The sequence below is a fragment of the Xyrauchen texanus genome, chromosome 6, assembly GCF_025860055.1.
Source record: "Xyrauchen texanus isolate HMW12.3.18 chromosome 6, RBS_HiC_50CHRs, whole genome shotgun sequence".
In the NCBI taxonomy this organism is placed as follows: domain Eukaryota; kingdom Metazoa; phylum Chordata; class Actinopteri; order Cypriniformes; family Catostomidae; genus Xyrauchen; species Xyrauchen texanus.
The window spans coordinates 38,178,343-38,205,257 of NC_068281.1; the positions used below are offsets into that span (position 1 = coordinate 38,178,343).

A 26,915-nucleotide genomic window follows, 5' to 3' on the forward strand; every position below is an offset into this window, starting at 1 on the left:
ATCAACCTACTCGCTTCATGAACAGTGTGCAAATATACAAATATTTGTGGCACATTCAGTTTTTACTCGTTCTTTCATCTGCATAATATTACAGCAGACAATCAAGTATATATGCTATACATATAAATATACTTTAAATAGCCTTTATAAAAAAGAGACATTACTGTTTTCCATTTATTTTACTATTGCATTAGGAGTGAATCGTGACTAACCAACCCAACCATGCCTTATTAATTTGACATTTTTATTAAATAAATAAATATCAAAAGCTGCCTCTTAACATGCAGTTAATGATGAAGAACTTGCAGGGCACGAAACACGTTACTTCGTACGCTTAATGTTCGTACGCTTGTTGTTCACTTAATATTTGTAATAATAATAATAATAATAATAATAATATAGCCTCTTTCTGCTCTTTTTGACAGATTGTTCTTAACAGGTTCCTCGGATTTTCTTATTTCATGAGATTTCCCCCATGCTGATCACAAAACAGCTCTCCTCTTTAGAAAAACATCTAAAATTGTGCTGAAGACTGGCCCTTGACTTGTTTTCTGTCATTGAGCATTTGTCCGCATCATACGACTACCGGTGAAGGTTTGGCTCATGAATATTGATTATGTACGTGATTGGACGCTTCATCAAGTAACGTCATCGTGATCTAATTAATATACATTTTTCTCCCCCCTATATTTTTTCAAATCGGAAAATACAGTTCAATTTATCATGCAAGAATAAATTATTATAAGCGACAGGGGCATCTTTTCCACCCTAAACAAAAGGACAAGCAAATGATTTTGATTTAGCCTGCTTGTTTGCGTGGGTTCTCGTAATACGCATGCGCTGAGTGAGTGCAGTCAGCTGACTTCCTGACTGAGGGAGGGACTGTCTGCTTCCAGTGTCCCGCTAATCCTTTAGATCCCGAAAGGGTCCATTCCGCGCCTATTCGTGCGGAAACTTAGGAGGTATGGTCATATTTGTAACCACAGAAAATGTTTAATTTAAATTTAGCCCCCAGGGATATTTTGCATCCTTGAAATTACGAGTGATATATCGACACGGGTCTCGAGGGAAGGAATAGACGAGCTCACTAACTATGAATGATGCTTCGTGAATTTGAATAATTAACATGGGCTACAAGACGAAGGTTGTGATGTTAGCGCATTTAAAATGTTACCATGGAAAACACGAACGTTTATGGTACCAATTATGCCGCGATTAAACCGCACGAGACGGGCACTTCCTGCTCTGCGCTGTACTTCACTGAATGAACAGGAACGTCATTTGCCGTTAAGATTTTTCCAAAAACAAACCCTTTGTATTAACAGAGTATCGCAATTTTGACGATGTTTTGTGATTAAAGCCCAGGTTCAAGGCACCCTTGTATTTAGATGTCATTAGTGTGCTTTTAACATGGATGAAATATGTTATTGTATTGTCAGTGTTGTCTGTTACAATATCAAGTCTTGTTATCTCCTAAACATAAGCCCAAACTGTAACACCATTCGGCTTTATCTAGAATTATTGCAGGGCTGAATGTCTCAACGCATCTTATCAAGGTCTCACAGAGCTGTTCTGTCATGTTGGTTCTCTTGTGATCTACAGGCGTGAGAGCCCATCATGAAACGTGAGGTCTGAGGGACGACCACGCCACCATGATTGGAGGATTGTTCATCTACAACCATAAAGGGGAGGTGCTCATCTCTCGTGTCTACCGTGATGATATAGGGTGAGTGTGTTGGCCATGGGTGGGAAATAATCCTAAAACTGCTGCTATTCTCCAGTGCAAGGACTAGATAATAGTATGTCAGAGAAATATTGGTAGTTTTCTAAAGAACGTTGAGTCAGTTTAGGGGCGTATTCATCTTTGTTCCATTTTTGAGTTGACGGGGAATAGATGTTCTTTAAAACAAGATATTTGTAGGAGAACTAAAGGAATAAAATGAAAATTCTCTAATCATTTACTCACCCTCATGCCATCCCAGATGTGTATGACTTTCTTTCTTCTGCTGAACACAAATGTAGATTTTTACAAGAATATCTCAGCTCTGTAGATCCATACAATGCAAGTGAATGGTGACCAGAACTTTGAAGCTCCAAAAAGCACATAAAAGAAACATTAAAGTAGTCCATATGAGTCAAATAGCTAAATCCATGTCATCTGAAGTGCTATGATAGGTGTGGGTGAGAAATAGATCAGTCCCTTTTTTTAAATTATTTTATAAATCTCCACAATTGACCAGTAGGTGGTGAATGGGGGCCTAAACATTGATCTGTTTCTCACACACACACCTATCATATAGTTTCTGAAGACATGGATTAAACCACTGACGTATTATTGGTTACTTTTATGCTACCTTTATGTGCTTTTTGGAGCGTCAAAGTTCTGATACCCATTCACTAACATTGTATGGACCAACTGAGCTGAGATATTCTTCTAAACATCTTCATTTGTGTTCTGCAGAATAAAGAAAGTCATACACATCTGGAATGGTTCAAGGATGAGTGAATGAGGGAATTTTCATTTTTGAGTGAACTATCCCTTTAAATACAGCATTAAAGGTGAGGTGTGCAATTTCTGTGCCACTAGTGGGTGGCAACAAAAAGATATTGCTAAATATGTGTTTTGGTGGGCTTCCATATGTTTGAGTGCAAACATTATTAGTGCTTGATGAATTGCATTGGCAAGCACTCTATTTTCTTTTAAATTATATTTGCTGCTGAAATTACAGTACATCTTTAACATCAGATTTGTCATACTGACAGCATTTTATTGTGGTCCAGAAAATGTGCAGGCTGATAAGAGTGGTGTTTTTTTAATCATACATGCTCCGCAGAGTGTAAACTCTGTGCCATTGTGAGTTTCCTGTAAGGGCAGTGAAAGAGGATATATTACAGGATGTTAGAAGAAGGAAGGAAAACATTCTTCTGTTTTTTATTTTATTCTGTTCCATCATCATGACCTGCTACATTAAATTTTTTGTGCCTGTGAATGGAGGTATTGGGTTTGTAGAGTTCATCGAACTCTAATTGGTGTGTGTTTGCAGAACTGTTGTCCATTTACATATGCAGCCCATGTTTGTCTCTCTTCTTTTTCCTTTTTATTATTTCCCTTATTGTCTTTGTCCTATGTTTCATTTTATTTTTCTGGCTACTGTAACAGTAGGTAAGCAGTCCTGCTGCAACCAGTGACCCGAAAGCATGTATACCCCAACAAACAGCCAATAAATAATTTTGACGCATGTCACTATACCCATGGCAACAATTCAATGACCCTTAAGCATGTCACCTGACATGCCACAGTCAACCAAATATATAAAAAAAAACATTCAAATGTGCTGGCATTACCATGAAAATGCCCCTTTTTTGAATGCATTCAGGCATGACAAGTCTTTTTTTTTTTTTTTTAAATCAATCGGAGATTTTGATCAATAAAGTCCACTTTTTAAAGGAAATGTTTGCCATTTCAGGACACCTAACGTTTAAAGTTTATTTATTTTAATTTTTCTAAGGGCTATTCTCATGTTGGCCATGAGTTTTAAGAATATCTGTCATCGAAATGAATTAGGAATTTACAAAGAAAAAAGATTTAATTGGACTCTTTGTAAATTTTATGCAGTTTTTGAGGTTCTTCAAAGAATATTCCAGGTTCAGTACAAGTTAAGCTCAGTTGACAACCTTTGAGACACAATGCTGATTACCACAGAAAATTATTGCAACTTGTCCCTTCCCTTGTTTGTTAAAAAAAAACATGGTTAAAGTAGGGCACTTCAATGGAAGTGAATGGAGCCAGCTCGTAAATGCTAATATACACAGTTTCAAAAGTGTAGCCACAAGACGTAAACATTATACGTTAACATGATTTTAGAGTGATAAAAAATGGCATGTAGGTTTTACCGCCATTATGTAATCATTGCAACAAAGTTGTAATATTGGATATAACTTCAGACCAGTTTAGTAAGTGATTTTATCACTGAAATCATGTTAGCATGTATAATGTTTGCGTCTTTTGGCTATATTTATGAAACAGTGAGTATTTTAGCATTTATGGACCTGCCCTATTCACTTCAATTTAGTGTTGTCAAATTATTATGTTGTAGGTACCAATCCCAGTAAAATTACACGATTCTTGATAACAATTTCGATGCCACAAAAAAATAAAAAACAATATGCGATTGAACACACTCTTTTAGCCAATTTAACAAAGTTAAATGTGTCAATGTAAATAATACATTAAAACAGTTGCATGTTTCCTTGACGTGTTCCTCAATTAAGTGATTCCCTCAAGTTCTGTTTTTCCTTTCCATGTTTTAATGTTGAATCCAGTTTCATCATCCAAATGGTGCCTGATCAAATTAATTAATAACTTTTTAATGAAATGAAAATAGAATAATTACATTGCAACATACCATTAAATTTATTTTATTATTATTAAAATAAGTGCTTTGGTAAATTTGCAACATAGCTTTTATTTTTATTTTCCGGTTGTGTGTTTTGACAGTAGTTTCACACTTCCGAAGACATTGTTTATATGGCCCAAGGTGATTATTGAAGCACAAAATGCTGCAATTTAATGATATAAATATATAATCTGTAGGCGCTGCGCACGTCACAGTGAATGAGCACTCTCTTCTGTCGTCCACTACAACAATTACAACACGCAATGCTCATTAAATGTGGTGTTTAAAGCATATGAGTGTGAAGTGTGCAGCACATGCAGACTTTAATTAAATCACATCCTTTTGTGCTTTGATAATCACACTAGGACATGTCACGATTTTCATTTAATTATTCCATTTCAGTTTGAAAGGAGTAACTGAGCACACGCTCAAATAAGCATGCAAGCATGTGAAAGCAGCTGGGTGTCAGCGAGGATGCTGGGACCGAATTGAGTCAGTGCTTGATACTACTGGTACTGCAGAGACACTGGTATCGTGACATCTGTTTTTAATTTTACTAACGACTTGATACCGAAGTACCGGTACTTTTGACAACACCACTTCCATTATAAGCACCTTGCTGTGACAGCGATTTTTGCTTTTGTTAAACAAATAAACAAGGGCCGTTTTTGTGATCAACATTATGCTACAAATTCAGTCGATTGACATTAACTTGATTTGAACTTGGTCTTTAATGCTTTATGTGCTGTGCAAACTGCAAACAAAATGAGTGTTTGGCTTTACTGGCAGATGGTGACCATGTTCTCACTCTTCCTGGTCAACTCCTGTAAATCCACCTTGACTTCACGCTCTTATTCTCCTTCACAGACGTAATGCCGTGGATGCGTTCCGTGTGAATGTGATCCACGCCCGTCAGCAGGTGCGCTCCCCTGTCACCAACATCGCCCGCACCAGCTTCTTCCACGTCAAACGCTCCAACATCTGGTTGGCTGCTGTCACCAAGCAGAATGTCAACGCTGCTATGGTGTTCGAGTTCCTCTACAAGATGTGTGATGTCATGACTGCCTACTTTGGGAAGATCAGTGAAGAGAATATCAAGAACAACTTTGTGCTCATCTATGAGCTGCTGGATGGTAGGAATGGATCAAAAGTGTTATTTGTTTTTAATTGATTCTTTCCGCACTGCCTAAAATCAAACTCGCCCTCTGCCTAATGCATGCTTCATTTGATTGTTTGTCTTTGTGTGGGCAGAGATCCTGGACTTTGGATACCCCCAGAACTCAGAGACTGGTGCTCTCAAGACTTTTATTACCCAGCAGGGCATCAAAGGCCAGGTAAGATGGGGCTGTTTCACTAGTCTTAATTTTAACAAATGTTATACTGCTGATGTTCATGTGAATTAAGCATTTTAGATAATTAATGTAATAGCTAATTTAGGACTTACAGATGTGTAAAATCAAGGAATATTATTACCTTTTTTATTACAGTAATCTCCAATACTGATAACTAAGTTGATTCTTGCTCAGAATAGTTTTCTTTAAAAAATACCGGAATCGTTTGATCATTATGACTTTCGGTTCCGTAAGACACGTGCGCCCAGTGTATTATGATTCCCAAATGAATGACTCATAAGTTGGCTCATTTGAATCTACAGCGTGAAACATACGCTGCTTCCGGTATAGACCCATTCCCGAAAGAACAATTCAAGGGAGTCGGTTCTTTTGAATCTACAGTGTGAAACATATGGCACTTCCGGTATGATGTTCAAGTTATGAATATCCAGCTGGAAATGAAATTACTGTTGAAGTCTCACAAGCCTGAAATACAACATTAGGCTACAGAACACTGTCTAAACTGTCTCTGGAACAGTTGCTGTTTATTTAATGATGACCTGTTTATCTATTTAATCAAGCAGTGCATTTACTGACTGGTGTTTCAGATGGCAATGTATAATTAAAGATGCATGAGTTTTGTTGTAATATGTGAAATTTTATAAAAGATCAATTAATTATGGCATCACATTTCTTATTTGTTTAGATCTTTTTATTTAAAAAATCATTGTATTAATGTCTCAAATCATTTTATTTTTCATGTAATAATGAGAAGATTAGTAGTCTCGTCAAATGTTCTAAAAGAATGACTGGATTCGTTACTAGAACCGTTAAGGAACCAGAATCATTCAAATTATTCTGAACTGGAATCATTAAAAAAAAACTTTAATCTGCAAATATCTGCATAGATTTCTGCCGATAACTACAGTTCCAAAAAGCAACTATCGACACTGATTATTTGGTAAAACCAATATATTGGTCAACCTTTAATCTCAGTATTAAACGTCATCTAACAACACTGTATTTTTGTACTGCAAGTTCTTGAGTATCAATTGAGAACCAAGAAAATGTGCAATGCAAGATCAATGTTCTATATAAATCACATTAGGGTGTGTGTATTGTTTAGCACACTATCTCAGTTTAAATGAGAATATTATGCAGATTATTGTGTAGGACTGTGCGTATACAATTAGATTTTCTCACAGTGTTATATACTTTTGATCCTTGTATCAACATTTGTTTATTTCCTTTTTATGTGTACATTTATATTTCTTAAGAGTTCAATTAATGAAAAAGCAAGTCATCTAAGTAAACTCTATAGCCATAGTAATAAACAAAAAAGTAAAGCAAACTGTGTTTGCCGCATTTTTGTAATAATAATCAACTCATGCTGAATATTCGTTGTTTAGCAGTACCATTCAATCCTTTTAGCATCTGTTAAGTCTTCCTGTTTGCTATATTATTGGCCTGTCTATTCTGTAATATATTGGTAAAGATGTTTCCCTCATGTTGAGTGTGAATATTATTTCTAATATACATTTTCCTCTTTTTTTCATCCGCATTTCTGGACCTGTCTGACTGCAGCATCAGGTATATAATTTTCTATTCTTTATTTGTATTCTTCATAGACTATACTTGTGGTTGAAAGAAGCACAGCAAAGTCTGTAGGGGTAAATGTATATCATGATATTCATATTTTTTCTGGTTGCTAAAAATATACAGCTCTGGAAAAAATTAGTGACCACTTCAAATTTGGAATGGAATGGCTGCCATTCTAAAATTATTTAAAAATAACCATTTACCATACCAAAAGAGTTGAAAAGAAAAGTTTTCAGTGAAGAAAGGAAGGGTTAAATTCTGGCTTTACTGGCAGAGGGATACAGTGAGCATCAGATTGCTTCCATCCTTAAATTTCAAAGATGACTGTCCAAAAGAACAACATCAAGCAGAAGACATTGGGGACAACAAAGCTACAGACCCGCAGAGGAAAAAAACATCTCTCCACTGACCGGGATGACCACCAACTCATTCAAATGTCACTCCTCAACCGTAGGATGACATCAAGTGACCTACAATAAGAATGGAAAATGGCAGCTGGTGCACATGTATGGGGAGGACAGTCCAAAACAGGCTCATAGGGGCAGGGCTGAAGTCGTACAAAGCTAGAAAAAAGCCCTTCATTAATGAGAAACAAAGAAGAGCCAGGCTGAGGTTTGCTAAAGACCATAAGGATTGGAACATAGAGGACTGGAGTAAGGTCATCTTCTCTGATGAGTCCCATTTTTCAGCTTTGCCCAACACCTGGAGACCTGGAGAGGCCTACAAGCCACAATGTCTCGCACCCACTGTGAAATTTGGTGGAGGATCGGTGATGATCTGGGGGTGCTTCAGCCAGGCTGGATTCATCTTTGTGAAGGTTGCATGAATCAAGCCATGTACAAGGTTATCCTGGAAGAAAATTGGCTTCCTTCTGCTCTGACAATGTTCCCCAAATCTGAGGATTGATTTTTCCAGCAGGACAATGCTCCATGCCACACTGTCGGGTCAATGAAGTTGTGGATGGAGGACCACCGGATCAAGACCCTGTCGTGGCCAACCCAATCTCCAGACCTGAACACCTTTGAAAACCTCTGGAATGTGATCAAGAGGAAGATGGATGGCCACAAGCCATCAAACAAAGCAGAGCTGCTTGAATTTTTGTACCAGGAGTGCCATAAAGTCACATGCCAAGACGCATGAAAGCTTTGATTGAAAATCAGGGATAATCCACCAAATATTGATTTCTGAACTCTTCCTAAGTTAAAACATTAATATTGTGTTGTTTAAAAATGAACATTATTCTCTTTGCATTATTTGAGTTTTGAATACACTGCATCTTTTTGTTATTTTGACCAGTTGTCATTTTCTGCAATAAATTCTCTAAATGACAATATTCTTTTTATTATTAATTATTCTTTTAATTTGGGAGAAATGTTTTCAGTAGTTTATAGAATTAAACAAAAATTTTAATTTTACTCAAACACATACAGTACTTATAAATAGTAAATTTATAAAAAGAGAAACTGATAATTTTGCTGTAAAAACTGAAGTTTTTCCAGAGCTGTATATCACAATGTAAACATTTTTATAGAAGCTTAAAAAATGTCTGAAAAAGAATGCAAGTTCCTCTTTTAATTAAAATAGGCCTTATGTCCAAAGTCCAAATCTTTTGTACATTTAAAAAAACATATATTTTTAATTTGAACAGTCATGTATATTGCAATTAAACTTTACACAATAATTAGGGTTTATAATTATTAACCCTTGTTCGACCATAGGGACATTTTTGTCTTTTTTATTTTGGCTGTGTTAATGCCAATGGTATACATCTTGCCAAAGGTGTGTATTTTGGGGGGGAATTTTGCTATATAAACCTCAGTTCCTAGAATACATCTATAATGTGTACACTAAATAGTTACACTCAGGACCTTAAAGGCAAAAATTTGAAAATGATGCAGCTAAAATTCTGTGGGTGTGTTGTATGGATGTCAGAGTGTTTTGCATGTGTGTATTGACAAATTTGCGTGTGCGTAAAAAAAAAAAACAATAGTGGCATTATGTAAACAAACTGCCATTTTAAAGGGTTAAAATTCAGAAATTGAGCAAATAATTTAGCTATGATCAGCACTTAAGGTGGTTAAAAAATAACTAATTGAAAGTAGAAAATAATATTATGGCAATTTTTTGACATGGACATTTTTGTGCTTTAAGGACCTCTGAGTACCTTTATTTTATTGATGCACAAGGGTTAAATGCTATTTTATTTCATCTATATTCATTCATCTTTCATCATGCTATTTATTATTTTATCTCCTTGACATTGTTTTCCAAGCACAAAATGTGTCTTATTCAATTGAACATAAGTGTTTGTTTTGATTCTGAAGCAAATTAACCCCTCCATCACATATTTGTTTTGGATTTTTCCTACCAAAATAGTGTGTACGTAACTTTATACTGATGACCTTATACTAAATATAATTGTACGGTTAATGAAGGTGTTGTTTAATAATGATTTATTAAATCCTCAGTGTAATTGCTTCTCACTCTGTAGCAGCAGGTAGGAAAGCTTGAGCATTACCAACAGTAAAGGGAAAAACGGCATCATTATATCCATGAATAATGTAAAGGTAATTAATGATGGATAAAAATAGACAATGACTACATTTTTACAACTCAGATCTGTCATTATTTTAAGTGCAACCTATGATTGGAATATGTATTTTGTTCCATGCTAGAACATTTTGCATAACCGCGATATAGATAACACTCAAAAGTTTTTACCAGTTGAAACATTTCTACCAGTATATCATTTTAACCGGTTAATCACCCAACCCTTACAGTAAGTGGACTTTAACAACTATTCTTAATGGACCATTATTGTTAATTCACAGACTAAAGAGGAGCAGTCTCAGATCACCAGCCAGGTGACCGGTCAGATCGGCTGGCGTCGTGAAGGCATCAAATATCGCCGCAACGAGCTGTTCCTGGATGTGCTGGAAAGCGTTAATCTGCTCATGTCTCCACAGGGTAAAACCACATTCACCGAGGTGTGACGAGTGTGTGTTATGAGTGTCCACCCATTCACGTACTACTGTGCATTGCCCCATCAGGTCAGGTCCTGAGCGCCCACGTCTCTGGTCGTGTGGTGATGAAGAGCTACCTGAGTGGAATGCCTGAATGCAAGTTTGGCATGAACGACAAAATCGTAATTGATAAACAGGGGAAGGCAGGGACTACAGATGACCCTGGGAAAAGGTTCGAAAATGTTTACGTTCAGCAATTATGTTTTGGCTGTCTGTGTCTCTCTTATTTGCTTTACAAATTTTGTTTGTCTTTTGTCTGGATTTTTGAGTCTTGTTTTGCATATCTACCCAGGATTTTGAAAGATATTTGATTGTAATTGTGTTGTGCTGATTTCTTTTGATTTTTGAAGCTGTCTGTTTTTGTTGCGTCTCTCTTTGTGCTTTACCACAGTGAGTTAGGGGGAAGGTATTGTATCTCTGCACTTCTATTTGTCCATTTATTTTGTTTGTTGTGCTTTTGCCTCACAATTCCTAATCAGAATTTCTTCTGCTTCTCTTTGTAGAACTTGAAACATAAGTAATAAGTGAATTTATTTATGCTAAGGCAATCATTGCTGTTATTATTGCTCATAGGGTTAGGGATTTAGACAAACCCCATATTCTTAAGTATTAAACTTCAGCTCATAACTGTCTCATATCATTTGTGCTGCAGACATGAATGACAACTCAAATTATGTGGCTTTGTGAAGAGAGATTACTTTAACTAGTACCATTACTTTTCTAACTGATAAAAATGACCATTTTCACCTGGTGGATGAAACATTGGTAGAATTGTATTAAAGGAGGAGCCGAGCCATATATTGGGACCAGAATATTATACTTATGGTTCTTTTTACTTTAGCAAGTAAGCAACCACCCAGAAAACCCTAACAACCACATAGCAACATTTTTAAAAACACTCAGAACACCTTAGCAACCGCAATGCACTTGCAACCACTCTCAACACCCTAGCATCATGGCAGTGAGTTTTGCACGGGCAATCACCACTCACATTTTGTTCAACTCTAGTTCACTCATTTATTTTTCAGATATGATGTGTTTGTTAGAGGTAGATATAATTTCATTGTACATGCTAGTTCTAGTATATAGCGAATTTAACTTAAATTATCATAGAAATGTCCTCCGATTCAAAGATGAAACTGTTTCGTTTCAGTGGGAAACAGTCCATAGCCATTGACGACTGCACTTTCCATCAATGTGTGCGTCTCAGCAAGTTCGACTCTGAGCGCAGCATCAGTTTCATTCCTCCGGATGGAGAATATGAGCTTATGAGGTTGGCAGCAGACTTTCCAGAATTTGATTGTACAATTGTCTCTGTCCTCACTCATCATACATGTATGCATGCAGGTATCGCACCACTAAGGACATTATTCTGCCATTCCGGGTCATTCCGCTGGTCCGAGAGGTTGGACGCACAAAGCTGGAGGTCAAAGTTGTCATCAAATCTAATTTCAAGCCCTCACTCCTGGCACAGAAAATAGAGGTAAGGGTTTAAAAGTTTTGGGGTGAATCTATTTTATATTTCATACCAAAAACATAAGAAATTATATTTTGTAATCTGAAAGTTTTAGAACCATAAAGATTTGTTTTATTTTGACTTTATTATGGCAATTAGCATATTTTATCCACAAAGTTAAAAATAAAAGATTCAAGTAATGTTAATATAGTAACGGGGTGTAAAAATTTGATCTTTTTGATTTTGTGGTGAAAATATGGACAGTTCACTTTGATGTTAAAAAGCCATGTTAAGTTATCTTTGCACTCATTGATGTGACAATTTGTATTTCTTTTTTTTTTTTTTTCTCTCCATTTCAAGAAATGGAGCAGATGTTAAGTCTGTTTTGACTAAATTCTTTTTTAGTTCTTTTTTAACTGATGCACATCTGTCACGTGCAGAGGAGAACACATTTCCATTTGCTTACAAACAAGTTTTTAAGATGATTGCTGTTTTTTTTTTTTTTTGTTTTTGTTTTTTAAATAGTGATTGTTTTGAACAGGTGCGCATTCCAACACCTCTGAACACTAGTGGAGTGCAGGTGATCTGTATGAAAGGAAAAGCCAAGTACAAGGCCAGTGAGAACGCCATTGTGTGGAAGTAAGTCTTCATGGACCTCTTTCAACCTCCTGACCAGCACTCTCCAGTTCTTGCATGTATGTTTATGTCATGCTCATCTTCTGTCTCCTCAGGATCAAACGCATGGCAGGAATGAAGGAGTCTCAGATTAGTGCTGAGATTGAGCTGCTGCCTACTAACGATAAGAAGAAGTGGGCCCGTCCACCCATTTCCATGAACTTTGAGGTGCGTTGATTGAGGTGTTGTTCTTGCTGGTTGTTTATTGAGCAATCCCATATCTTAAGATGGAACTTAGTACAAAAACAGGGTTTGTACTTAAATTAGTTCCCCTTCGATACTTCATTGGTACGTGTTTAAATACAGATTGAAACCCTGCTTTTGTAATTTCATTTTCCTTCAATAATCTATTCATCCATCTTTAAAAAAAAAATAGGCCAGAATGTGTTAGAGGGTTGCAAGTAACAGAAATTTGGTGTATTGTTAATGTTAGATAAGTTTATCTAACTTATTTAGTAGTTCTCACTCCAAATAACATGGGATTTGTGCATAAAATCGCTTTAAGTTAATTGGACACCAATTTGTAATTCGTGGAAAGTGCCAGACACATTTGACCTCTTTTCATATGTTGAACGTACAGTATTTCATCCATTTCCTCCCTTTCTCTCAGGTTCCTTTTGCACCCTCTGGGTTGAAGGTGCGTTACCTGAAAGTATTCGAGTCAAAACTGAACTACAGTGACCATGATGTCATTAAATGGGTGCGATACATCGGACGCAGCGGAATCTATGAGACACGATGCTAATGAGCCACTGAGCAGAGGGACCAGCGTTATCTGTCCTATAAATATTTACCATGTTTCACTCAACATTTGTGGGCGAATTAAAATGACAAATTACTAAAATGTGCTAAATGTGAAATCTAGTATCCTGTATTTGTTTGTACAAGTGCTGTAATGAACAGATCCAGTGGAGAGCTGAGAGATTCACTTGGTTAAGACCAGAGTGGGTGGTCTCCATTAATGTCTCTGCAGTGTATATCTATAAACCCCAACATCCCGATTTGATGTAATTGGTCTTATTACATATCATCCACACAGCTTTCTGCTTCAGTATGGTCCGTTTTGTCTGTAGTAATTCTCATATTGGTCATTTTGTCAGTATCTCTCTCTGTGACAATCTAGTTCAGTATAAATATATAATGAGAAAAGCACTGTGGTGTCGTGATTTATTTCAATTTCAGTTGTCTTCGAAATTAATACGGGTCTTTTGCATTTTTAATTTTGTGTAAAAATGTCTTGATGAAGTGGATAATTTCTAAACTGAAAATATTCAATAATTCACTTTCCCCATTGGTCAGAGAAGCAGATAGTTCTCAATGTTGCTGGACGAAGCAATGTTTCAATATGGTCACAATGCTTAAACTTTTCATGGAAATCAACCTACAAATTCCCTGATTTATCTCTCTGCACAAGCTGGGATGGGAGCAAGAGTTTGAACATTTACTCACTTCACCCTTAATCTTGGTCAGGTCCATCAAATGTCAAAATAAAGATTAAAAATCATGCCTGTAATAACTTCTGGTTTATTCATCATGGGAATAGAAGGCTGAGTGCATTCTATTGTGGAATACAGTATTCTATGCAGTGTGCTTTGTTGAAAACTGCACATTATGGCAAATGCAGTAGGCTGCGTGAGGATGCATACTGAAAATATGTATACTGTGCCCGGTATACATACTATATATTGCAGAAATAGTAAGCACAATTTATGCTGTTTTTAACATTTTGAGTGCGAAGTAGATACAAAAAAAAAAAAAAACACTTTCTTTTACATCAGACAATTTATTTGCCTTTCTGTTATGACATCCTGCACAATCAAAATCTTACAGGATAGGGGAGGGCAAAGTTAATGAAATAAGAAAATCCTCTCCTCGTCCAACTTAATTTGTGCAAAGGAAAAGTCAGAGGCTGGAAAACAGACATTACCATCTGAAAGTGAAGCTTTGAACAACAATTTGCAGATTTGCAAGTCTGGACAGCAGTTTGTTTCGCCTCTGCCATCCATCAAATTATGAAAGACAAAAACAGATATCAAAATCACTGGTGGTACAATCTCATTTTAAACATACTGTCTACATCTGACCTTTGCGATCCATAGGTGTACATAAATAATTTGACAAAGCTATGAGGAAGTTCCATGTTAAATGCAATTTTATCAGCTTGAATGACATAGATGCTGTCGATTACTGCAATACTACTCGTCCCTCAGTTTGTAAAAACAAAAAGACTCAAATCCATCTAAAATCATTGTTTGTCCCATCCATGCCCCTTTGCAAGCATGTAAATACAGTTTTTTGTTTGTTTTTACAAACTGAGGGACAATACGAAATTGGATTCTTTGGTAATCGACAGCATCTGTGGTGTTAAGTCGTATTTAACCTAGAATATTCCTTCATTTCATTTCTTAGTTATCAGTAGTTCCACTTGTTTGACCATAAAAGACATAAGAATAATTACACAGAACCATATCATGTATAAGCCTTGGCTAAAAGAAATATTCAAGCATCAGTTAAAAAGCTCAACTAAACTGGGCTTGGAAAACTATAGCCCTTAAAACTGAACTTAAGAAGTTGATTCTAAAAAGCTTTTTCATTCACAGTGACAGATGACAAGGGCCTTGTTTTGTAATGAAAGTACATAAAAATGGTAAATGCCATTTACTTTCTTCTTACAGTACTACAACTAAACCTTTTTTCAAAAAAAGATCATTTAAAGTTTGACCATCTGTGTATGTTAATTGTTAAAAGTCCCTAAGCATGACACAAAATACCCAAAAGGTCATTCAACCGAGCAAGCTTCATTTTACATCGTTGGTACTGTCCAATCAAAGTCATGCTTGATGTCTTTCACCTCTTTCATTTCAATTATTTTTTTTCATAATTATTAACCACAACATCATTGACTATAAACAAATAACCCTTTTTTTCAATTATATCTTTAACTCTTGTATAAAGAACGTGCCTGCGAAACACGATTGTGCAAATAGTGCCTTGCGGAAAGAGTTGCAGTGACATTGCTCGTCAATCTTGCCCATTCCAGGCAATACAACATTGCCTATGAGATGTCTAACGATTATATATTATAAGACAAGACCGTTTAAATAATAAGGAAGCTGAACTGTGAACCCTGCAGCAAAAATAAAATGTATTAATACCATGTACACTCATTCTAAAACACAAAATAGCCCCTGCCAATCCTGCATATTTCAAGACGTGATGCTAAAATTTATATAATCGCATCTCATCACGGATAATGTCCAAAACCTGCACAGTCTGCAACTGACTTATGCTCAATACATTCTACACAAGAACCTCTAAAGGTCTGACCGTGACCTCTGTGTGCTCCATTATAACCCTCTGCAAAAATACACAAAGCGATTGAGTGTTTAGGGATTGCTTGGTTTCTGAGGTCGGATTGCCAGTATTGGAAGACAGACGCATGGAGTGCTGTGGCTAATCTTCGTCATCCTCATCCTCGCTGATGGCATGTCCACGGGTGGTGTAGGTATTGCTGGCCAGGGTGCTGCTGTGATGTGAGGAAGGGGAGGGGGGAGGGGAGGTTTTGGTGAAGAAGGGCAGACGAAAGGTTGGGGAAGGGGACCGTTCTCGTGTGGGACTGCTGCTGGGGCTTTGCCGCGGACTGATGGCCTGTAGCATACGCCCCTTACCTTCCTTCAGCATGTGCTTCTGTTAGAGAGGAAGATGAAAAGAGGGCCAGCAACAAACCTTAATGTGAAGCAATGGATGTTTGTGACGTAACTGATCCAAGTCATCCAAGTACATCTAGTCTAAGCTTGGTTTCAAGACTCTAATTTTGTGTCAGCCTGTTAGTGTAATAGTGTCTTGAGCAGTCTACATGAAACAACCAACAGTAAATGGTGGCAACAAATCTGTAACTACAGTAGTTAACTTGACAGAGAAAACTGATGATAGAAGAAGACTGTAGAAGAGTATGCTAATGGCCATTGTAGCGGCCCTTGAGGCAACACTGTGGCTGCATCCTTATGCTGGAAAATGCTGCCTTTGGAGGCAGGATGAAAATAAGCTGCCTTTCATGCTGTTCTGAGACCAGTTTCCTTAAGAGGCTTACAAATATACTCTTGGTAAAGCCATTAACTGATTAGGTAGCCAGAAAGGCACCAAGTCAGCTTCCTTAGTTTTCGGATGCAGCCTGAGAATGCGACGTATACTTGCCTGACACATTTCGCAGTGCAACAACGTGTGAAAGTGATGCATAGCGTCCTTCCAAAATGGCAGCTGAGAAATTAATATTAAGTATAAATATACTTTTATTGTAAGTAGAAGTGTTGTGTCATCAAGGCACTCATGGTGCTAGGTGGGAAAAAACAGTCAGATGCACTGGAATGGTAAAAAATGTCCATCTAGCACATTAACATAGACCAACAAGTTCTGGAACAGAACTATAGCTAAATTGCTCTATTGCTACTATTGTTACTAAGTGGCTCACCAACGCTCCCTCCGGTCCAAACATCTGCAAGAAGTTGCCAATGAACTCGCGGGATTTCTCCTCCCATTTCTGGATGAGGTCGATGCTCTTCTCCTCCACCTTCTGAACAAACTCTTTACTCTTCTCCTCCACATCCTTCACCTTCTTCTTCACCTTATCTACACGCTCCTGAAGGTGGTACTTCTTTTCCTGGGCATCATAGGACAAGGAAATAAAGCACAACCAATCATTTATCTTGTAGCTTTAATGAACATAGCATTCCTTGATGAAGACAAGCTAGTCTTGAATTTGAGATCATGTGATGCCAATAAATAAATAAAACTGAAATCATAAAAGAGCACATACATTGATGAAGCTGACGTTGAGCTCTTTTGCGGTGTAGCCACGTTGAAGATTCCGTCTGACATACACGTCGTAATCTCGAACGATTCGTGTGATGACGTCAGAGGTGGAAATGCCCTCGGTCCGTTGGGTTGGTGCAAACATTCCTGTAGAATCCCAAAATAAAAAGATTAGTGGACTAATTAAGCAAGTAGTTATTGTGCATATACAGTGAGGAAAATAAGTATTTGAATACCCTGCTATTTTGCAAGTTCTCCCACTTTTAAATCATGGAGGGGTCTGAAATTGTCATCGTAGGTGCATGTCCACTGTGAGAGACATAATCTAAAAAAAAAAATCCAGAAATCACAATGTATGATTTTTTAACTATTTATTTGTATGATACAGCTGCAAATAAGTATTTGAACACCTGAGAAAATCAATGTTAATATTTGGTACAGTAGCCTTTGTTTGCAATTACAGAGGTCAAATGTTTCCTGTAGTTTTTCACCAGGTTTGCACACACTGCAGGAGGGATTTTGGCCCACTCCTCCACACAGATCTTCTCTAGATCAGTCAGGTTTCTGGGCTGTCGCTGAGAAACACGGAGTTTGAGCTCCCTCCAAAGATTCTCTATTGGGTTTAGGTCTGGAGACTGGCTAGGCCACGCCAGAACCTTGATATGCTTCTTACAGAGCCACTCCTTAGTTATCCTGGCTGTGTGCTTTGGGTCATTGTCATGTTGGAAGACCCAGCCTCGACCCATCTTCAATGCTCTAACTGAGGGAAGGAGGTTGTTCCCCAAAATCTCGCAATACATGGCCCCGGTCATCCTCTCCTTAATACAGTGCAGTCGCCCTGTCCCATGTGCAGAAAAACACCCCCAAAGCATGATGCTACCACCCCCATGCTTCACAGTAGGGATGGTGTTCTTGGGATGGTACTCATCATTCTTCTTCCTCCAAACACGGTTAGTGGAATTATGACCAAAAAGTTCTATTTTGGTCTCATCTGACCACATGACTTTCTCCCATGACTCCTCTGGATCATCCAAATGGTCATTGGCAAACTTAAGATGGGCCTTGACATGTGCTGGTTTAAGCAGGGGAACCTTCCGTGCCATGGATGATTTCAAACCATGACGTCTTAGTGTATTACCAACAGTAACCTTGGAAACGGTGGTCCCAGCTCTTTTCAGGTCATTGACCAGCTCCTCCCGTGTAGTTCTGGGCTGATTTCTCACCTTTCTTAGGATCATTGAGACCCCACGAGGTGAGATCTTGCATGGAGCTCCAGTCCGAGGGAGATTGACAGTCATGTTTAGCTTCTTCCATTTTCTAATGATTGCTCCAACAGTGGACCTTTTTTCACCAAGCTGCTTGGCAATTTCCCGTAGCCCTTTCCAGCCTTGTGGAGGTGTACAATTTTGTCTCTAGTGTCTTTGGACAGCTCTTTGGTCTTGGTCATGTTAGTAGTTGGATTCTTACTGATTGTATGGGGTGGACCGGTGTCTTTATGCAGCTAACGACCTCAAACAGGTGCATCTAATTTAGGATAATTAATGGAGTGGAGGTGGACATTTTAAAGGCAGACTAACAGGTCTTTGAAGGTCAGAATTCTAGCTGATAGACAGGTGTTCAAATACTTATTTGCAGCTGTATCATACAAATAAATAGTTAAAAAATCATATGTTGTGATTTCTGGATTTTTTTTTTAGATTATGTCTCTCACAGTGGACATGCACCTACGATGACAATTTCAGACCCCTCCATGATTTCCAAGTGGGAGAACTTGCAAAATAGCAGGGTGTTCAAATACTTATTTTCCTCACTGTATTTAGAGCAACTTGCAGAGCACTTATTACAAGGTGCCTTGCTCAAGAGCACAATAGTTACAATTCATGATTAGTAAAGTCTTGCAATGGGTTTAAACCCACAAACCTTCACCCTACAATATTCCCACACTTTGCTACACAATTCCAATCCAACAATTTTCCTGGCATCAAGCCTTAAAAACTATTTCCCCTCCTCACCTGCTTCTTTAATGTGCTTGTAAACATCATCACTGCCAGCTGATGAGTATGGGATGTCATCATGGGCCACAAAGTCAATCTGAGGTATCAAAACACAGTCCTTCATCAGAAACATGAAACTTCATGAAAACTTTTGTATTTTCATATTATAATATGTAGTAACAATTTCATAGAAGCAATAAGGAACTTGATTCTGTGTTATATTATGAATATAGTCAGGGCTAAAGGGGTTTGTTTAATTATATTAAAGGGTCTTCTTACCCGATGCTTTGTGAGGAACTCGGGCGTGAGAGTCCATGGAGCATTCCGGACCACCTCGTCCACATAGCGACAGTGGCTAACTGCATCATAGCGCTCGTCCTCGTTCATGACAGTGAAGCCCTTTAACTTGTGTGTGAGGTCATCGCTGCACACTGAATAAAGTTGGAAGCGGTGCTAAATACAGCTCTGAAATGAACGTGCTCTGTGCTCAATTCTCAATGTCAGTATACAGAAGCCTAGTTCAATAGCTCTGCAGTGGGCAACTTTCTGGATGTAAGGACATTTTATGTGTGGTATTAAAACAATTGTTACAGCACCTTTAAAATGAACAATTATACTTAAAAAAAAAAAAAAGAAAAAAACATTATACTAAGCTATATACAAAAACTCTTTGATCAATACAAAAGCAATATTATTTTAACTATACTTACCGCCTACAATGAGGTGAGTGTTGGGGAAAAGGCATTTGGCCTGCATGAGAGCGCGGGCATGTCCTGAGTGGAACATGTCGAAGATACCATCAGCGTACACTCGCACAGGCCTTTCAGCTAACAGGAGAAAAGAGGCAATCAGCTTTCATGGCATAAAAGCAACTACTAAATATTAAACTACTAAAGGAAAAAGTTTTATTTTTTCATGTCTTCATTATTTATTTTTTTGTTACTTTTCAAATTCCCTTTTATGTATAGAAGTATGAAAATTCATCATACAAATATTTGGGTACAATGGGGTATTTGATTAATTATTGGTTATTTTGAATAAACGTTCGCTTATTTTGTTACTCAAAAAAAGTATCTGGCTGTCTCCAAAGTATTAATATTGGTTGACAAATTTTGTACTATATCTATTACCCCTATATCTACAAGATACCACATCTTTTAAAAAAAAGAAATAATAATTTGAATAAAATCAACCTTCTTTTATTATTTCTTTTATCATAAATTATTTAGCTTCATAAATATTCAATAAAAATACATTCATTTTTTCAATTTTGATACATTTTGAGACCATAATGAAAGCACATTTTCCATAAGGGGCGCCTTAATCCCCACTGTTTCCTAATTTTTCATTCTGAAAACTAAGATAACCTCAAGAAAGAGTGAAATCAACAAAACTTTGTGTTCTTGTTTACTAAGTCAACAAAAGTGGCAGTAATGATCATCCTTGAGATAAAATATGACACAATGTGAGAAGGCATTTGTTTGTACTGTGTGTATTTGAATACATAAAATGCTAGCTATGAATTAGCCTTAGCAAGACAAAAAAATTAGCAGTTTTCTTACAAAAACATCAATACATAATTTAAGATGTAGTGGAAATGACACTACTTTTGAACCAGCAACGGCAGATTCTGATCGGTCACGTAATAACGTAGTTCCATGCACAAATGCGTTTTTATGCGCGTACTCAGTTTTTCAAATTTTTTTAAAATGTACTTGTTCATTGAACAATCGAGCTGTATGACCCTAAATCAGCACTGCTGTAATTACCTAAAAAAAAAATAAAAATAAAAATAAATGACCACTGTCATTTTTTATGTCCACTGTTGGACATTGTTAGTAGACAAATTAAATAAACTATTGAGAGTTTGGAAGGTATGTTTTCTAAATGTCGACAGGATCAAAAGTGCTCATAGATAAGAAATTCCCTCACAAGCATGCTGTGGTACAGTACATTTACATTTAGCCATTTAGCAGATGCTCTTATCCAAAGTGACTAACAAATGAGGAATAGAATAAGCGATTTGTCATTCAAAAGACCATTTCTGCAGTATCGCACTGCCAAGTTCCAACAGCTAGAGTAATATGGTGTGTATAGCACTGACAAGTAATTGACAAAACGTTGTCATGTTGTCAGAGAATGAAAGTAGCATGTAGTTGCCTAGTGTGCATATCTGACAGCATTTGTGGAAGGAGCTGGTAACAACTTACGTGCAGTGCCCCTGCGAGCTTCCTCCATGGTAACGCGCTGATATGGCTTATCTTCCATTGACTCAAGCTCGTCTGCATATGGAGCTGGGTATTTCAGACCCTGAGGGATGAGAAACTTAGAGAAACTTAGATCTCTAATCTGAACACACACACACACCTTCATACTATTTCACCTTTATCCCACTCACCACAGTGCACCGCTTGAACTTCAGGGGTTTCTCGCCCTCTACTGCTTCTCCATTAGATCCTTCTCTCTTTCTCTTTCTGGACAGCCGTCCTGAACCTTGGGCCTCCATTCAGGCTCTCTAAGACTTTTCAGACAAAACAACAGTGTAAATGATACATAGTGTAAATGTCACTTGCACGCATCGGTGTTGTACATTAGGGCTTCCCCCTAATAGTCGACCAAACATTAGTCGATGAGAAGAGTCTTGGTCGACCAAGTTTTGATTGGTCGGTAGGTCGCAGAAAAAAAAAAAAAAAAAAAAGACTCCACAGGAAACTGACTAACACCAGTATTAGTGCAATTAAAATGTGTGTTGTTCAACTTTTTGAAATATGGCTTTGCAACAGTTGTGAAGGGCAACATCTCTTTGGCAAAGAACCTACTTCATCTGTGCATTCTCTACCGGTCGTGTATTTAGTTGTCTGAGAAAATACATCATGTGTTTGAATAAATTAGTTTTGTTCCCTCCTTCACGATAATTATATATATATATATATATATATATCATAATATCCAATTACATCAGCAACCCACAGGCTGAGGGATTTGTGAATATTCTTGCTTTAGTGATTTAATTAAAAAAATTAAAATCTAAAAAAAAAAAAAAAAAAAAAATCGAATTTATTTAAATATTTATTAACGTAAAATCAAATACATTTCTAAATTCAAATTGCACCATAAACGAAATGAAAAAGCAATTAAAATAATGAAGTCTGAGGTGATCAAAACAAATTATATAAACGTCCTCTCACTTTCAACTGCTTCTATTTTCAGAAAACTTAACATGGAAATATTAGTATGACCATAAAAAGATTCAACAACTAAGACATAAACTGAACAAGTTTCACAGACATGTGACTAACAGAAATGGAATAATGTGTCCCTGAACAAATTGGGGGTCAAAATCACAAGTAACATTCAGTATCTGGTTTGGCCACCAGCTGCATTACGTACTGCAGTGCATCTCCTCCTCATGGACTGCACCAGATTTGCTAGTTCTTGCTGTGAGATGTTCCACCAGTCTTCCACCAAGGCACTTGCAAATTCCCAGACATTTCTGGGGGGAATGGCCCTAGCCCTCACCCCCATGATCCAACAGGCCCCAGACGTGCTCAATGGGATTGAGATCCGGTCTCTTCACTGGACATGGCAGAACACTGGCATTCCTGTCTTGCTGGAAATCTCACACAGAACGAGCAGTATGGCTGGTGGCATTGTCATGCTGGAGGATTATGTCAGGATAACCCTGCAAGGAGGGTACCATATGAGGGAAGAGGATGTCTTCCCTGAAACACACAGCGTTGCCTGCGATGAGAACTAGCTCAGTCCGATGATGCTGTGACACACTGCCCCAGACCATGACGGACCCTCCACCTCCAAATAGATCCCGCTCCAGAGTACAGACCTCAGCGTAATGCTCATTCCTTCGACGATAAACGAGAGTCCGACCATCACCCCTGGTGAGACAAAACCACAACTCTTCAGTGAAGAGCACTTTTTGCCAGTCCTGTCTGGTCCAGTGAAGGTGGGTTTGTGCCCATAGGCAACGTTGTTGCCAGTGTTGTCTGGTAAGGACCTGCCTTACAACAGGACTACAAGCCCTCAGTCCAGCCAGTTGTTGTTGCCATCCTGTATCTGTCCCGCAGGTGTGATATTCGGATGTACTGATCCTGTGCAGGTGTCGTTATGCGTGGTCTACCACTGCGAGGATGATCAGCTGTTCTTCTTGTCTCCTTGTAGCACTGTTTTATCATGATGAATCTCTTTAAGTTGTAAGAAAGCTCTCTGAGTCTTGAGTTCCAGATGCCAAAGTTGTAGTTTATTGAACCGGTCAGCTGTCCGTTCTGACTGTCTTAGTCCAAAACCTCATCTTCTATACAGTTTGTTATCTTGCATTACCTCATTTCTGTGCCCCTTCGTTATTTTTGTAACCAATGGATACTATTTGCCACCATTACCTAACAGAGCCTTTTGATATCTTTTTACTGGTAGAAACTTGGCTTTAGTCTATCTTCAAGGTCCTTAGCCTCGTTATTTTGTTACAGCTGAGTGCTATTTTTGTCCTCTGCAGCATCAACACTTTTAGTAACCTCATATGCTCTCTCCTGGGTCACACAAAGGCCAGGAAACTCGTATAAGTACTTTGATATAAAAACATACTAGAATATTGAAAAATATACTATAACCCATACCATGGAGCTCCCGGTGCAGTTTTTGTGCTGATGTTAATACCAGAGGAGGTCTGGAACTTTGCAGTTCACTCTGCAGTCAACAAAGCGTTGGAGAATTTTTACGCACTATGCGCCTCAGCACTTGCCGACCCCACTCTGTATCTTTACATGGTCTGCCACTTTGTGGCTGAGTTGCTGTGGTTCCTAAACGCTTCCACTTTGCAATAATACCACTTACAGTTGTTTGTGGAATATTTTGTAGACATGTAGCAACAGTAGCATCCTATTACAGTCCCACGCTCTAATTCAGTGAGCTCTTTAGAACAATCCATTCTTTCACAAACGTTTGTAAAGGCAGACTGCATGGCTAGATGCTTGTTTTCACATCTGTGGCAATGGGACTGAATGAAACACCTGAATTCAATGATTAAGATGTGTGGCCCAAAACTTTTGTCCATATAGTGTAGCTCCCAAGGATGAACCAGACATGTGAAGGTCCGCAGTTTTTTTTTCTGTGGTCTTGGCTGATTTATTTAGATTTTCCCATGATGTCAAGCAAAGAGGCACAGAGTTTGAAAGTAGGCCTTAAAATACATCCACAAGTGCACCTCCAAATCACTCCAATTAGCCTACCAGAAGCTAATTTGCGAGTTGCCTAAAGACTTGACATTATTTTAGGAATTTTCCAAGCTGCTGAAAGGCACAGTTAACTCTGACCATCTGGAATTGTGATATATTCAATTAAAAGTGAAACAATCTGTCTGTAAAAAAAACTGTTGGAAAACTTACTCCAACAAAGTATCATGCACAAAGTAGATGTTTTAAACGACTTGCCAAAACTATAGTTTGCTAATATTAAATCTGTGAAGTTTTAATGACTTCACCCTAAGTGTATGTAAACTTCAACTTCTATATATATATTATATATTTTGACCAGATGAGGTTTAATGAGGATATGGATTTATGTTTGTGCACACATAATGCATGTGCTGACGGGGTACATTGCTACATTGTCGCATTTTATTTTGCTCTGCCTCGCTTCAATTTAAAACACTTGATAAGATGTGGATGTGTGGATGAATGTTGTCAACAATGAAAGACTAAGATACAGCAAATCCCCTCAAGGCGTCAGTGATTGTTTTATATCACCTCTAGAGGCCACTGTTATACTGCAGAACCAAACCATTTTAGCAGAATAAAAAAAAATAACAAATTGACATTGAGCCCAATTACATGCACACCAATATGCTGATTACTCCCAAAAGAAAGCTTATTTAAGAAATCTGACAAAGCAAGAAATTTGTGTTTATGTGATATTTAAAGTAATTGCGTTATTCTATGCTTTTAACGTCAAACTCTGAAGAGGCATGCACATTAGATAAGCTGGTAAGAATGGCGTAAAGGTGTTTACATGCAACGGAAAATCAGTGTAATGGGCAAAAAAAAAAAAAAAAACTTATTTGGCTTATTAAACAAAATTGGTGCAAGAAAGAACGTGCATGTAAATGCGCTTCAGTGACTTTTGCAAGAGCATTGATTAATCGGTACAACCGATTTATCGGTTTATCTGTAGCATTAAGGAGCAATAAACTGCCAGTAAAAATTTCACATAAGTGTATCATGATGAGGCAAAACAATAGTAAAACAAAAACGGAGTATAAAAAACAGTGCTCAGCCCAACAGAAACATGGTCATGTCAGGAAGAGCCCATCCGGACCTTGTCTGAATCCTTCCACAGACTCATTCCTATAATTCCTTTGTCTGAACACAGAGCCCTGACTCTTATCAGGGTGAATGCATGAGTGAATCAAGTGAAAGGTGGGGAATGTGCCCTGGACACGACATCTCCAGTGACACAAAAACTGACACATCTACATAGGACACAATTTAGAGATCTGGCAGAGATAAACAAAGTAGATAGATCCAGCAATCTAGGTTATAAAGCTAACACGAACACGAAACCTAGTCTCGTAACGAGCAGCACACAGTGAGAATGAATCCTCCCAAGGGCTGTAGCACGCATACTATTATTAACAGCAGACCCTGCTGTGCCAATGTGCATTGCAATTACAAGAATAGTAATAGGTTCAGTGGCATTGGGCATGCATTACAATGCAGTACATTTCTGTCAAATAAATGTAGTGCAAGCCGAGGCAAGAGGATCAAAGATAAATACAGATATTATAGGAGGTGTATGTATGATACATGATGGGTTATGAGCAGGGGTATCTCCAAAAGGGACAGTGGAACTGTTTAACCAGAGAGCTTGATCTCTGATCCCTTGTCAGGCGCACGTTAGACAATAAATGAACCCTTTATTGCTTCGTTTTAGGCCAGCTATATGTCAAGAAAGCAGGAAACACTCGCTGGTTGTTATCTATCTTTAGGTCACACATAAAGACATATAAACACACTAAATAGCCTCTTACACTTGTGCTTTAATGCCGTTGTGCTCCCCGATGGTCTAAAGGTGGTCTTTGAAGGTCTTTCTGATGTCTTGGGTGTTGTTGACAGGTCGAAGTCTGACTGTAGATGGGAGTGTCTTGGGATTTAAATAACTCGGGACGGGATTTAATCAATAATTCATGTTGCGACTGCATCAACTTAATTCAGCTACAAGATGGCAGCCCTGAAATTGTGATTTCAAAATAAAAGTCCGACTATACTCAATTAAAAGATGAATGGACCAAAGGTGTTATTTTAAGAGCATACATTTAAAAGTATTGGCAGTGACATATGTGTTTTTATTTTAAATTAAAATTATTTTGTTCACAGGTTTCTATGGTATACTGGAAAACATTGAGAAGCATTTCTTAAGTTTTAAAGGGTAACTAAACCCTAAACCAACTTTTTTTAGTTAATGATCTGTAAGAATGGGGCTTTATTAGTACTGGTCATTGATTCAAGTAATTTTTTTGACATTTGTGTATAAAGTGTTTTAATTCTACAATATATGGTGTAAAACGTCTGAGTGCTGCCCTCTTCAGGTTGAACGGTGGCTACTGCAGTTGAATTTTCCTATTG

General features: G+C 37.7%; 2 protein-coding genes across 2 annotated transcripts; one reads left to right on the forward strand and one right to left on the reverse strand.

The window, feature by feature from the left end:
- Window positions 1–856: 856 nt before the first annotated feature.
- Window positions 857–13,626, forward strand: LOC127644987 (AP-2 complex subunit mu-A). Its single transcript, XM_052128467.1, has 12 exons — window positions 857–962; window positions 1,603–1,726; window positions 5,265–5,530; window positions 5,649–5,731; window positions 7,313–7,318; window positions 10,159–10,294; window positions 10,378–10,522; window positions 11,504–11,623; window positions 11,698–11,833; window positions 12,348–12,445; window positions 12,538–12,649; window positions 13,092–13,626. The coding sequence occupies exons 2-12, from the start codon at window positions 1,653–1,655 to the stop codon at window positions 13,224–13,226; spliced, it is 1,311 nt and encodes a 436-aa protein (XP_051984427.1). The 5' UTR covers window positions 857–962; window positions 1,603–1,652; the 3' UTR covers window positions 13,227–13,626.
- A 383-nt stretch (window positions 13,627–14,009) lies between these two features.
- LOC127644986 (choline-phosphate cytidylyltransferase A-like) lies at window positions 14,010–26,505 on the reverse strand. Its single transcript, XM_052128465.1, has 9 exons — window positions 26,321–26,505; window positions 21,683–21,805; window positions 21,495–21,594; window positions 19,995–20,111; window positions 19,564–19,715; window positions 19,303–19,381; window positions 17,295–17,437; window positions 16,950–17,138; window positions 14,010–16,168 (listed from the first exon to the last, which is right to left on the reverse strand). The coding sequence occupies exons 2-9, from the start codon at window positions 21,788–21,790 to the stop codon at window positions 15,935–15,937; spliced, it is 1,122 nt and encodes a 373-aa protein (XP_051984425.1). The 5' UTR covers window positions 21,791–21,805; window positions 26,321–26,505; the 3' UTR covers window positions 14,010–15,934.
- Between the last annotated feature and the right edge of the window lie 410 nt (window positions 26,506–26,915).